Source organism: Meleagris gallopavo, chromosome 3 (genome assembly GCF_905368555.1).
Source record: "Meleagris gallopavo chromosome 3, MGAL_WU_HG_1.1, whole genome shotgun sequence".
NCBI classification, from domain to species: domain Eukaryota; kingdom Metazoa; phylum Chordata; class Aves; order Galliformes; family Phasianidae; genus Meleagris; species Meleagris gallopavo.
The window spans coordinates 85,559,403-85,573,745 of NC_139406.1; the positions used below are offsets into that span (position 1 = coordinate 85,559,403).

Below are 14,343 nucleotides of genomic sequence, written 5' to 3' on the forward strand. Positions count from 1 at the left end.
TATGCTCTTCTTCACTACTGACATATTTCAGCCTATTAAGATTATAGCTAAGCTATATGTTTGAATGTAAAAGTAATTCACTTTATTTTAAAAATATGATCCTGTTTACTTTATCCCTTTGATATTTCATTGACAAATTAAAATAAAAAGAAAAAAAAACAAGTCTCTTGCACAGCTCTACAAACAAAAGCAAGTCAAGATAGTACAAAGGATATTTCACCTTCAGAAAGAAGTAGAATTTGCTTTCATAAAAATAACTGTATCTATTTTTATGTTGTGATTTCATGACACAAACCACATGAAAGAGCAGGCTAATGGGAAAACAAAGTCTATCATCTGTGATACTCCCAAGCATTAAGAAATGTTAATGAATGTAAAGGATATAAACTTTCATACATCACAGCACAAGACAAGAACTCTGAACAAGAAATATACTTCTGCTTTAGAAAAAAATCTCTGGGGGGAAAAAAACAAGGAAACTTTTATTGTACTGAACTTTATCTTTTTGTACTAATCTTTCAGATATCTTAATCTTGGAGTTAAGATGGTAGCAATAAGGTTACAGCAAAATCCCAGGGAAACAGTTATACGATTATACATTAGGACACTGTTTTAATTTAGGTATTTCTATCTTTTTTAAACTGAGCATTACAAGAAAGTTGTTATCAGTTTGTGGGGATGAAATCTCGCAAGAGAGATTGAAGTCACTGTTAAAGAACAGGATCACATTAGATCCTGTTGTGTATACTGATATCTTCATGGAAAGTGAGGATGGAGAAGGTCCTTAATGTTTTAGTTGAATATTATGTTCTATTCACACAAAGGGAATGTTCTCAATTCATTCTAGAAAGAGACTATGTTTTCTTCAAATTACATTTTAGAATTTGATTACTGTGAAGAACTGTCTTTCTGCTGAATGTATGAACTGGTTTAAAATCTATAATGGATAGACATGCATAATGTCAACAGTATGGCAACAGTCATTAGTATTGGTGCAAAAATGGACTCTGAAATTGTATTTAGTTTCAGAGTAAAATAAGAAAATTTGTATCTGAGTTTAGCAAAGTCTCTCCCTTACACAAGCACACAAATGTAAGACAATTGGTTCAGAGTAAATACTATTACAAATAAAGCAAAATGTCATGCAAATTATTGGCCATGTATATGTTCTAACCATATTTTGTCTCTGTATCTCTGTATAGGAAGAATTAAAAGCAAGCAAGCAAATAGTAAAATACACCCTACATTAGAGATATTTTATAGACATTTAAAAAAAAGTACTATGGAATTAGATTTTGCTTCCTTTCAATATAACAAATGCAATCATCCTGATTTCAGAAAGAAGGGACATTTGTAATAATTGATATTTATAAATCTCTTGGAAAGATTTCCATTTGTTTTTCTTCATCTATCAAACTCCAGATCTTCTAAGGAAATAGGGAAATACATGCTTAGATATTTAAAAAATGGGGAAAAAAACATCTAAGTAAAATTCATAGAATCACAGAATCAAAGAATCCTTAGAGTTGGAAGGGACATCTGAAGGTCATCTAGTCCAACTTCCCTGCAATGAACAGGGACACGCACAGCTAGATCATGTTGACCAAGGCCTTATCAAGCCTCACCTTGAAGTCTCCAAGGATGGAGCATCCACCACATCTGTGGATAACTCTTCCAGTGCCTCACTACTCTCTTAAATCTTTTTCCTTATACCTAACCTAAATCTGCCCTCTTTAAGCTTAAAATCTTTTCCCCTTGTTCTGTCACCACAGACCTTGCTAAAGAGTCTATTCCCTTCATTCCTATAGCTCCTCGTTAGATATTCAAAGGCTGCTCTCAGGTCTCCCCAGAGACTTGACTTCTCCAGGTTGAACAGCCCCAGCTTTCTCAGCCTGTCCTTGTAAGAGAGGTGTTCCACCCCTTAGACTATTTTTGTGGCCCTCCCCTGGATGCACTCCAACAGGTCTATGTCCCACCAGTACTGAAAATTCCACATCTGGATGCAGTACTCCAGATGAGGCCTCAACAGTACAGAGTGATCACCTCCCTCAACCTACTGGCAACACTTCTTTTGATGCAACCTACAATTTGGTTGGCTTTCTGGGCTGCAAGGGTACATTACTGGCTCATGTGCAGCTTCCCATCCACCAGGAAGCCCAGGTATTTTTTAGCAAGGCTGCACCAAGTCCTTTCATCCCCCAGCTTGTAGTGGTAGTAAGGGTAGCCTCAACTCATGTGCAAGACCTTGTACTTGGATTTGTTGAACCTCATGAGGTACACCTGGGCCCACTGCTCAATCCTGTCTAGGTCTCTCTGGATAGCATTCCATCCATCTGGTGTGTCAACTGCATCCTACAGGTGTTTAGTGATACTTTCAGTTGGTCAATTATGTGCAGTTGTTGTCAGCTAAGATGCCTTAAGGCATCCTGGAAAAGTATCTAGAGATGTGACATAGAACTTAAAGAAGCTCCATCCACTGTTGGTCCAGTTGGAGACCAGCTGGGGTTTGCTAAGATTTCTTAAACTGCAGTAGATAGCCACATTTAAATTGTATGAAGCTCCTATTCAATACGGTGAAGCCTAGAGGCCTATTTAGATAGTTGATGCATTCACTTTCAGCATGGCTGATTCACAGTACATGAGATGTCACAGAATCTCTTCCTGGTTTTAGCAAATAGTCCAGATGACCACAGGTCATTCATAGGTGCCTGGTTTAACATGGCATGCGAATTTCTCACACATCCTGGAATACCACAAATAGCATTTGACCCTTATATTTGGGAACTGAGCTCTGTGGGAGGTTAACACCTGATACAGTCAGTAGACAAAAGGTGTAGGTGCCTTGACTTTGAGCCAAATTTCATCCTGCTGTTTATACCTGTTTGCTACCTGGGTGCTCTTTTAAGTATAGTTTTTTTGATAACTGCTAAGTTATCACTACAATATGCTCAGCCAAGACACAGATATTTAAATTTACTTTTGTCTAATTCATGTCATTACAGTCTCATTGTGGACTCCGGCCTGACATCTGGTCACCATATTTTGCTTTTAGCTACTTCCTCTGTAAGGTGCAGAAAATGATCCAAATCCACAGTCTTAAAATAGAATATCTTCTCTCTGACTTTCTTTGCTTTAGAAGAGAAACCCAACCACCTGTATCAATTACAGAAAGTTCCATCCAAGTTAAGCATGAGTTCAATTTCAGAGTAAACACTTGTATCCTAGGCTTACCTAAAACCAGACCTAAGCTTTATGGTTATAACTGTTAAATAGACTCTTACAGCTTTTATTAAAATCTATGATTCTTTTCATAAAGATGGTTATTCTCTTCCTCACTCACATCAAGACACCTTCAATTCACTGACTTATGCTACCCATGCAAAATGAAGTTGAGGTAAAGAATATGCATAGCAGTGAATTTGAACTTGGGCAAGAGAGCTGTGTAATACAAAATTCTTGTTACTTCAAGTACAAAACCAAATTCTATTACATTCTATTCTTTAAAAAAAAAAAAAAAAAGTGAGAAACAGTTCTAGAAATAGATAATTTGCTGCCAAAAAACAAATATCTGGTGTCAGACAATAGTTTAGTTGTGCCTACTTCAATAATTTTCATGAACTTGTAAATAGTTCATTAAGTGAGAGTTGTTCAAAAATGCAATAGAAAGAGTAGGTCTGTATTTTATTTCTTTTTATTGTTAGCATCAAGGTCAGGTTTAGCTGAAAAAATGAACAATGAAATGATAGCCTATTCTCCATAGATTTTTTGAAGTATAAAAATTGGAATGTCTTAAAGGGAAAGAAGAACAAAGAGAGAGACATCAGAAGATAGGCACAGCAGCATGCACTCATATCTCTGTTCCTAATGAAATGAGAATATATAGAAAGAGATACAGATAATACTGAAAGGCAGTGTACATACAGATACACAGATGTACAGAACATATATAAACAAGTGTTTTATATCACAGCAAACTATACCATGCTCCAGTTCAGTTTGAAGAGATGAAGATACCACCATGGACTGTTTGAATGTGAAAACTTATCATTTCAGAGCAGATTTGGAAGAAGTAGAAAATAGTTGAGAAAGAAAGACCTCCACACAACAATACTTGAAGTTCAACAGACAATGAAGACAGGTAAGATTAAGGATGTGCGGCAGAAGAAAGAATGCATCATGTCATTACAGATCACTCAGAAAAACTGAATATAACTGCAGCTGACCTTGTTTCATAAAGACTCATCAACCTTTCAAGTGCAGTGTAAAGAGAGGTGTTTGAGGGCATTTTAACCTTTATTTCTTCTAGGTAAAGAGACTTTGCAAGCAAATTCTATGACTGTATAGGTATTGCTTTTACCCGATGTGCTAGTAGTGCAGTGCTTTTGGGAAAACCTGATGAGGAAGAGTGTCAGTTGTTTCGTATTTATATCAAGTTACTCGTGACTTTATGATCTAATTCATTTGCTAGTGAACCTTCATTATGCCTTAAAATCACCATTTAAGTTGTATTATTATTTTTTTTTTAAGAGGAGGAGAAGAGGGGTGTGAAATGAAGACGAGAGAGAGGAGAGGAGAGAGAGAGAGAGAGGAGAGGAGAGGAGAGAGAGAGAGGAGAGGAGAGGAGAGGAGAGGAGAGGAGAGGAGAGGAGAGGAGAGGAGAGGAGAGGAGAGGAGAGGAAAAGGAGAGGAGAGAGGAAGACAGAACAGATAAATTATTTTGCAAGGCATGTTTTTTTTTTAACTCTTTTCTTTCCCTTATATATCAATAAATTACAGTATGTTGTTTCCTCTGGCAGAAAGTTCATTCACATCTTTTGCTTTGATGGTAGTGCATTGAAGCTATGCAATGAGATACACACTTCAACTAGAATGTTCCCAGCTAGTTACATTAAATTTATATTTAATTTATTTATTTAAGGACTGGTTCAATTAAAACTAAGCTGTGTAGTATTTAATTAGAGTTGGGAAATAGAATTGAGAAGAAAGAAAATGCCTGGGCCCCTGGCATTTCCCCAATTTGGATGCATGATTTATTTCTGCCCTGAAAAGATTTGTTTAATCATCTGCTTTTACAGCATGCGCTAGAGAAAAGGTTAAAGATGAATTTGTTTTCTCTGAGGCTTCCATTATTGAAATGCACTCAAGCATGCATTCATACTACATGACATTAAAGGAAGTTTGACTTACGTTCTGTTTTCCCACTATGTTATCGAATGGAAGTTCAGGGCTCCATGATCCTTCGGTAAATGTTGCCCCACTGTTTCTCCTGTCGGAGGAGCTGACAGCCTCTTTCACAATATCTTCAGGCAAAGTCAACAGACTCTCCTCAGGTTGTTTAATTAAATAAGTCTCAATGTTATGTTTCCTCAAGAATTCATTGCGTTCTTTGCCATGCCCTTCTTCAACTTTATAATCCCCATTCAGGCAGTCCAGAGTGGCTTTGGAGATGTGGATTCTCCTGCATAAGTGAAATAAGTAGTAGCAAAAACTGATTGTACTCTAGTATAAATAGGTAGCAAGGAGTTTTGTGAACTCTGTACCATGTTAACATGATAGATAAATAGAAGTATTTATGTTGTATATGATGATTTATATTATGAAAATGAAATAGTATATTCAACAAAAGTGATTTGGGGGCAAGTGCTGTCTTGTTTTTACCAACAAGATCTCAGGAATGCATGAAGTTCTGTCACAGGAAAAACTCTTTGATATTCAGATCTAATGACTTTGTTCACAGTAATAGTTTAGTGAAATAACTTTCTGAGTAAGATATGATTGAAAGTGAATCCAGATTGCCACTTCAGGTAGATATGGTCAAGAAATAATATGGTGTGTATTAGAGCAGTTTGTTTGAAGGCTCTTTAATTTCATTCTCTTAGTTGAGGTATCATAGACTATTTAACTTAATAATCTGATTATATCAGACATGAATTAGGGAATAGTTATACAAACTAGCCCAGTGCTAGGCAAGTGGGATGATAATTTCTAATAAGAGTGATGTTAAAATCTTTTGCAAAGTAAATGTAACAAATCAAAGAGATGACATATGAAGAGCTGAAATTTTGGAAAAGTATGAATGTAGATCTTTAGAGATTTTCTAAACAAACTTGGAGGAGTTTGTTATTTGGAATTTCTTCGCCATAGTTATGATGGCTTGAGAAGGACAGAAATAAATTCAGTTAAAACAAAATAGAATAGATGTTTCTTATTCCTATCTTTCAGAAATCTTCCACATCCTACATGTAAGATAAATTGCAGACACCTCTGAAACACTTCCAAGTGCTTAGCCATGCAATACCTTACAAAACAAAATTATAAATGCAGCATGAGAAGATGTTCATTAGACATTTAGCTAACTCAAAAAATAAAGGCACTATGTCTTCAAAATTTGTTCTTTTAAAAAAAAAATTGGACACACAGCACTTTCGGAAAATCAGGCTTGCAGATTCATAAAATTCAAAGTTAGCTAAAATTCATCATTTCTTTATGACACACACTTAGGAATTTTTCCTCATGCACTAGAAATTGTTTTGGCTCCATGGAAAGAAACAATACTTAGACAATCCCAGGGAACTTTTTTCCAGAACTTAAAAAATGAGTCTAAAAAATTAATTTGCAAAAAATATTTATGGAGTGCAAAGCCTATAAGCGTCTATGTGATGTGAAGGTATTGCCAGAAGAATCAATTGCTGATTATCTTTAGTCACTGTGAAATGCCCAAGACAATCAGTGGGTCTATATGAAGTATTAAATATCGGTCTATAATTAAAAGATCAAAAATTTGAGCTTAGTCTTTTTTTTTTTTACCCCATCTCTGCTTCCCAAGACAACACAGATTATGTAAAACTTTCACTGGCTAAAGTCATGCTGTTATATGTTCACAGAGATTAGCACTCTGTTATAAACAAATCTCAGTAAAACAAATATCAAAAAAAGAAGAGTAAAATGATTTCTCAAAATATAAGCAAGATTTGGCCTGGACTTTCAAACCAGGTCATATGATATATTAGACAATGCATGTCCTAGCCCTTAGAAAACCTGAATGGGGTAGAATTTATTGAAGTAAACTACTAATTAAAAAAAAAAAAAAGTGGAAGACAAAAGAAAAGAAGAATGAAAAAAAAGAAAATGATACATTAGTTGCTAGGGTGACTATCTTTGTACTGAATTTCAACCTAATATAATTTTAGAAGATTGCATTAGAAAAGCTTGAAAGATGGATTTTATAATGGGAATGATAACTATAGTGTGGAGCTGGCTACTGATGTAATACCCTTTAGTGGATCAAGTATTAATAAATCACTGGCAGATTAAAAATATTTCTGGATTTCACCTTTTGCACTGATTAAAAAAAAAAAATAAGACTCCCTCAATTTCATACAAATGTATTATGTCAGGAATATGAGCACCAAAAAGAAAAAAGTATAGCCTACCCTAGTTTTGAAAACATACCAAGCCAAAAACTTTAAGTAAAACCTGTCAATGATGCATTCTGGAAAATTAATTATTAGCTAAGTTTTCTGCCAGTTCAATAAAGTAGATTAATACCTAGATGTACCAAAAAAAAAAAAATTAGAAGATGGGAAGCTGGCAGAAGTGTTTATTAAAAAATATTATATGATTTTACATGGGGAGAAGTGAGGAGAGGCTGAAAGGACCTTAACTGCTCTAGGAAATCTGCTTTGCGTACCAGGAAAGTCTGATGTAAATCACTGCCTTGAGAGACTTAGTGAACTGCTGTCACGTACAGGCTTTGCTCTGTTAGCAAACGGATATATGAGAGTGGAAATTACTCCGCTCCAATAGACTGCAGCTTAGTCAGGCATTTTATTGACACCAGCAAGGTGGTGTCCTCGCTGAGTTATTCATTAATAACTGTATTACTTGTATGAATTAACAGCAATAAACTACTCTTTTTGCTGGTGTAGATAATTGTTTTGCTCATGCTAACTAAGCAGCATATGACATTTCCTAGTTATCTGAGGCTTTCGTGTGATAAGCAGCAGAGAAAGTAATTTTCTTTTTCTGAAATTTTATACACCGGTGACATACGCAGAGTATAAAATTTATTTTCAGAGCATGCAAAGTTTCATTTTTTGCTGATCCTAAGAATATAGAATACCTTAAGGACCCACTGAAGGAAAGAGTGGAGAGAGTCCACATTTACAAACACAGAATAAACCAAATAATTTTATATTTTCCTTGGAACATGACAGTTCTGACATAACCTGATGTAGGTATAGGGAGCATAGCGCATGACTCAGATTAGATGGCTTAAATCCTCTGTCACTCAAAACCTCTCTCAGACAAGATGATAGCATCACTTTAAACTTTTTCTGTATAACAGTGTCCATGGCTTTTACTTCTATGTTCCATTGCCAAAAGTTGCATCATTGTATTGTGGTCTTTTCTACATCTTTCAGCAACAGAAGAGGGAACTAGTAGTGTATAGAATATTGCTGCAATCATTATTGTTGCTTCAAACATAGAATATGCAACTTCCAAACTTCAGTGAGGTACATGTAGTGTCAGGTAAAAATAATATTTTATCCCCCAGGTGCAGATAAAGGGAAACCAAACAGGTGAATGGAAAGTGATATATTTTCATATATAGGCTGGCTGGCAAAAAAAAAAAAAAAAAAAGAAAAAGAAAAAAAAGTCTCAAAACATCTGCTAAAGCATTAAATATTTATAAGAGTTCCTTGGGACTGAAGAGAATGGCATGGAGCTGTGACAGGTGACAGACAGGTTGGTTATTAGGAAAATGTTCTTCATCAAAGGGTGGTGGGAATAGAACAGGCTCACCATGGCAGTAGTAACTGAACCAAGCTGCAAGAATTCCAGAAGCTTTCGGAAAGCACTCCCAAAAATATGGTTTGATTTTAGAGTGGTTCTGTGTGGAACCAGGTGTTGGACTCACGAATCTTTGTGGTTCCCATTGGGATAGTCTATGATTATAAAAGCCTAGTGTCCATACCTCCTTGTTAGCATAGTGACCTATGAAGACAGATATCTTTCCATACTTTGTATATTATGAAATAAAATAAATAGCATTGGCATGCCTCACAACAGCAAAATGAAGCCTGGATAAACTCAGGAATTGTCAACAGCTAACAGAGATATTTGGGCTATCTCTGTGTACCATATAGCCTGAATACCACCACTGACCATCTTTGTGAAATCTTAGGTGGCAAAAGAGGAGAAATACTTTTATCTTTTCCAATGCCTTTGCATGGAGACCATTTCGACACTGTTTCTGTCTGTAACCTCACATCAACCTTACCAATCATAAAACAGAAGAAAAAGTAAAGCAAACCAAGTAAACCAACAAACCACCCAAAATTATAGTTTATGAAATAATGGAAAGAATTGGAAATATTAACAGTGTGTTGACAATGTTTTCTGGCTGTGGGAAATGCATGTTGCCTTACCCAGGAATTCCACCAGACTCGAGTTTGTTTGCAATATCCACATCCCATGACCAGACATCAAACTGCCACTTTCGCAGGCCCAGCACTCCACACAGAACTGATCCTGAATGTATCCCTATTCTCATGTCAATGTCATGCTTTGTTCTTGACCTAACATATCTGTTAAACAAAGCAAAAACAAACAAACAAAAAGACCAGGCGCATGAAATTATATGCCACATTTTTTTGTATTTTTAGGAAATAATACAACGCAAAATACAATGTCAGTTTTGTGTAAATAGCCACTCGATCTGCGAAATGAAGAGATACCTTTCTAAGTAGTAAAGTCCAGGTAGTAATGAAATAACTATAAAAAACAGATTATCATTAAGCACTTAGTTGCATGCACAGTTCAGTGGCACATATATTATTCCTATCAGGCAGAAAGAAAAAGATAAGAAGAGAAAAACATGAATGAAAAGATTAATTGAAGTCATTGAGTTTGTCACCTTAGAATTATTAAAGAACTACCAAAAACATGACCAAAATTGCTATCATCAAATCTGCATATACTTTCATATTTTATTGCTTTCTTAATTAACGTCAAAATTTCAAAAATACTTATTTTTGTAAGAAATTTAACCATTGCTTTTTGTCCAAAGGTGAATTATTTGCATGAGGTTTGGTCAGAATAAATTGTTCCAATTCAGTATAGTGGTGAAGACCACAGTTGAAAAGTAAACACACAAAAATGCATTTGTTAACAGGCTCAGAAGAGGGACTTTGCTCCAACACTGTTTTCAATTAATTTATCTGTGAGTCATAAACAGAATTTCATTGTGTTAAAATAATGTCTTCTTTTTCTGATATGAGAAAATGTGTTATTTGCAGCTACAGTCACTTAAACCTAGCACTACTTCTTCCAAGTCAGTGTTGAGAAAGTTAAGCACTTCATCATAGGAAACTCACAGTTATGATAATTGTTCAATATCCATTAGGATGACAAAGAGAGAACTTTTCCAGTCCATCCTATGTAACAACACAATTATTTGCACAAAAAATACTGGTAGAGCTAGTGTTCATTCACATTTGAATAGCTTGCTTAAGATAGGAAAAGCATGTTACTAATGTTGGTCTACGAACAAGCTGTATCTCTGTCAAGAGTTCAGTTTCTGTGATCACCGACATCAACAGTAGGGCAACCAGATCACAGAGGAAGCAAAGAATAACCAGCCCTATTTCACAACTTTGAAGCAAAACCATTGCCTCAGTTGCCTCAGTCATCACCTTGACTGACCTTCTCTCGAGGAGAAAACTACTCACTGCATTTCATTACGTGGCCCTTTGTTATTGCAACAGGGGCACTGATTCATAATATGAAAAAAATAATGAAATAACAGTTTCAAAATTGAGATAAATTAATCATAAAAAATAGTGAGGAATTGAAAATAAGCAATTAGTCTTCATAATCCCAAACCTTCTCCCCTGGAGAAAAGTGTGTACGTGATATCCCAGTGCAGTTGCTTGTCTATTAGAGAAGACCTTTACATGGTTTCATGAAGCTAACATATTTCAGGTTTTTAAAACGAAGAGACTTATACAGCATTAATTATAAGAAAATAAAAAAGAATTAGCTTTGGGAGGACAATTATCTGTGTTTAAATTGTATATAGTTTTCATCTAAAAAATTCTTTATTTTGCAATCAAGAGGGCTTGAAATATGAAAATTAAATACACACATTATCACCTGAGATTGGAACATGGGACTTGAAAACAAATCCTCTACACTGAAGAAGTTCCTTATGTATCGTGAGAGATTAAGAGAAGTAAGAACACTACAATTGTAGTGTGTTATGAAGAGTTTTTATAGGTATGCTACAAAAATATCTAAACACTCATAACTCTCAGAGGAATTATCAACTACCCCCCACAAAATTGTTTCCCCAGTCTGCCTTTTTCTTTCCTTCAGACCCAGATCATTATTTCTCACTTTATGTCTAATTTCTTTATCTTGAAATAGAATGCTAATTAGATCCAGAGGAGTAATTGAGCAAAAAGATTTTCACTGAAAGATCCACAAAATAGAAGGACCTTACATTTATTAAAATAGGTTAATTGTGTGTCTGTGCATATATATACACTCTCTATTAGATGAGATTAAATTTTAAATGCTAGTAAATACTATCATTTAAAATTAAACATTGTAAATTATAGTCCTATATTTGTATGCTGTATGGGAATTAATGCACACTGATCTCATTGTAGAGAACACATACGAAAGATGCCGCAATCGAGCAAGACTTCCCTTTTTTTCCAGAGCGTTCCCTAGGAGTTGCTGGATTTCAACAATTTTGTCCTAAAATATGATCGTGTGCTGAGAAAGTTTTGATCATTTATTTGATCAAGATATGATCAAGAAAGCTTCTGCATTTATTGAAAACTGCAGGTAGCTCTGATTCCATACCGCCTCCTATATGACACTAGAGACTCTATGCAAAGCTATATTCCTTCTTGCCTCATCTGTTATCTTTCACAACCTCCCAGAAACTTTTCCATGTCTGCTGCTGAAGAGGTATTTGATCTCAGTTCTTCATCTGTGGTGAGCTGGGATTTGGCCACCTGCATGCATCTTCTGACTTAGGGCTGTTCTGTTTTCCTGTCAGATTTCATGCTGCTACGCCTGCAGGGCCATATCATCATATTCTCCTCTTACTTGCCCTTCACAGCAATATGTTCTTATGTTGATAGGTAGGAGATCAATTATATGGAAGGACCTGATTGAATGGAGCCACAGGCAGTCTGGGATATATTTAAACAGAATCTGTCCAGAATATGAATCAAAAGCATGATGGAGATTTGGTCCTTATTCCATTGCTTTGTTATTTGCAATGCAAAATTGAGAACAGAACTGTTGAGAATGTGTTTGTGGATACTTTAGATTTAGCCAAACTTTTGTTAGAAGATTTTAAATTGAATAATAAATAACTAGTTGTCGTTGAAAAATGAAATGAATGATTTGTGTGTAAAAAGTCACAGAATTCTTTTTCTTTAAAATTTGAAGTAATGTGGAGTGAGGCATTTCAGAATTATGTGGAGAAAGGGACTGTACGATAGATGTCTACGTATTCAAATCCAATTCCTAACAGAAAGTCTGTTGGTTATTTCACAAGGTCTTGTTTATATACTGTTGTAAGACAGAAGTATTAAAAACTCTAAAACTACAGAACCTGAGTCCTCTTAGTCTTAGGAAGAAGTAGTTCTCATTTATTCGGAAATAAGTAAATAAATAAATAAATCATACCATGTACTAGATATTGGAAAAAAATAAAAATAAAAAAAGTGCTCTTTCCATATATTCATGTTCTGCATTCTCCAGTTCTTCTGCTTCTTAAATTTATTAAAGTATGAATGAATTTTCTTCAGCTGCTTAAGGCTTTCTGGAAATTCTTTGGAAAAGCACATAAATGAAGTTGAATTATTGATGATCTATAATGCAGCTCAGTTTACCTCAAAAACTGCCTCATGAAATGAAACTGTGACTGTTGCTATTCTTGCTGTATCTCATTTCAATCAAATCAGTGATGAACATTTCATTGGTTTTAATTGGATCTTGACATCTCCTTCTGTCCAGCATTCTTTGATGGATGTTTGATTTTTTTTTTATGCTAGTAAATTGAGGCTTTTTTATTTGCATGAAAACACGAGCCAATATTCTGAAATCTGCTTTTCAACATTTTATGTAGCTGCCAGAAAATGGAATGCCCTGCAACTCACATGTTGTATGTTTAGACAGTGACAGATCAACACTATCCCTCATAATCAATTTCACTTTGCAAGGCCCTATTTGCCAACTGAGATATTTAAAATATCTCCAGCACATTATTTTTTATTCCCCTGGATGACTATTTCTTTTACCATTTCAGGAGTTTGCTCTCTGAGACTTGTTGAGGCATAGTCATTGCTGTTTTCACGTACTTATAACAGAACTGGGAAATCTGTGCTCTGTAAACTAAGTGAGAGTTACAGCTGGCCCTTTGAGCAGGAGGCAGGACTAGCAATCAGTCTGAGATCTTCTGAGACTTTTCAGTTGAGCCTAACAGAATTGTGGAGCTTCTTTAAAGAATTCAAATGCACTTTTGGACTGATATAAGAAGGTACAAGACGAACTGAGGTGGCTGCTCTCTTTAATATGACTCTGGGAGCTGTGTCATCCTTGCAAAAGAGACATCCATTACACATAAAAAGCTAGGTAACAGGGCACACTAAAGTACTGAAGGCTTCAAAGAGTACAGCTACATGACTCACAGGATATAACATTTTGCAGATGGACTTTACAAAGCACTGAATTTACAAAGTAAGACAGATAATATCCCAAGAAATCAGTTTAAAATAGTTCAGAATGGGTTTACCTTGGAATGAGAGCTGGATCCCAGAGTCAGCAGCAACTGTTATCTCATATCACCAGATTTATTGTTAATGTAACTGACTTGCTCTGAGCTCAGACTGATACTATAGCAATATGAGCAAATTACTTCTGCATTCCCATTGTTTAAGGTCTTTCTGCTCTGAGCAGCAGAGAGGAACCATGAAGGATTACAAAACATATTATCAGAAATCTGCTTTTTCATTTGAAAACAAGCTATTTACACATATGCTATCTTGACAGGGTAACTTTGATAGTATTTAGTGGCATTTTCAAAGAAAAGAGTTCTTAGAGGTGCACAAGCTGATTAATCACTACATAGTTCAATTTATTTAAGCACCCAGCAGCAAAAACAGGCAAAGACAGACTGTCCTGCTGCTCTGTTCCTTCATTGTCAATGGCTGAAATAGGCATGTGGATGTGATGATAGAGCTTGTGTCTGAAAGGCATTGAACTTGTGAACTAGAACTTTTGAAATGAAGGCAAGCAATAATTTTTGGTTTTGTGAAG

The 14,343-nt window shown here is 35.4% G+C and overlaps 1 protein-coding gene across 2 annotated transcripts in view; it reads right to left on the reverse strand.

The window, feature by feature from the left end:
* The window catches only part of ADCY8 (adenylate cyclase 8), a 120,091-nt gene that overhangs the window by 38,453 nt on the left and 67,295 nt on the right, over positions 1-14,343 (reverse strand). For both annotated transcript variants that reach the window (XM_019614245.3, XM_010709320.4), the window contains exons 6-7: positions 9,432-9,590; positions 5,188-5,458 (exon numbers count right to left, since the gene is read on the reverse strand). In XM_019614245.3, coding sequence (XP_019469790.2) covers positions 5,188-5,458; positions 9,432-9,590 — 430 coding nt within the window. The remainder of the gene's footprint in view (positions 1-5,187; positions 5,459-9,431; positions 9,591-14,343) is intronic.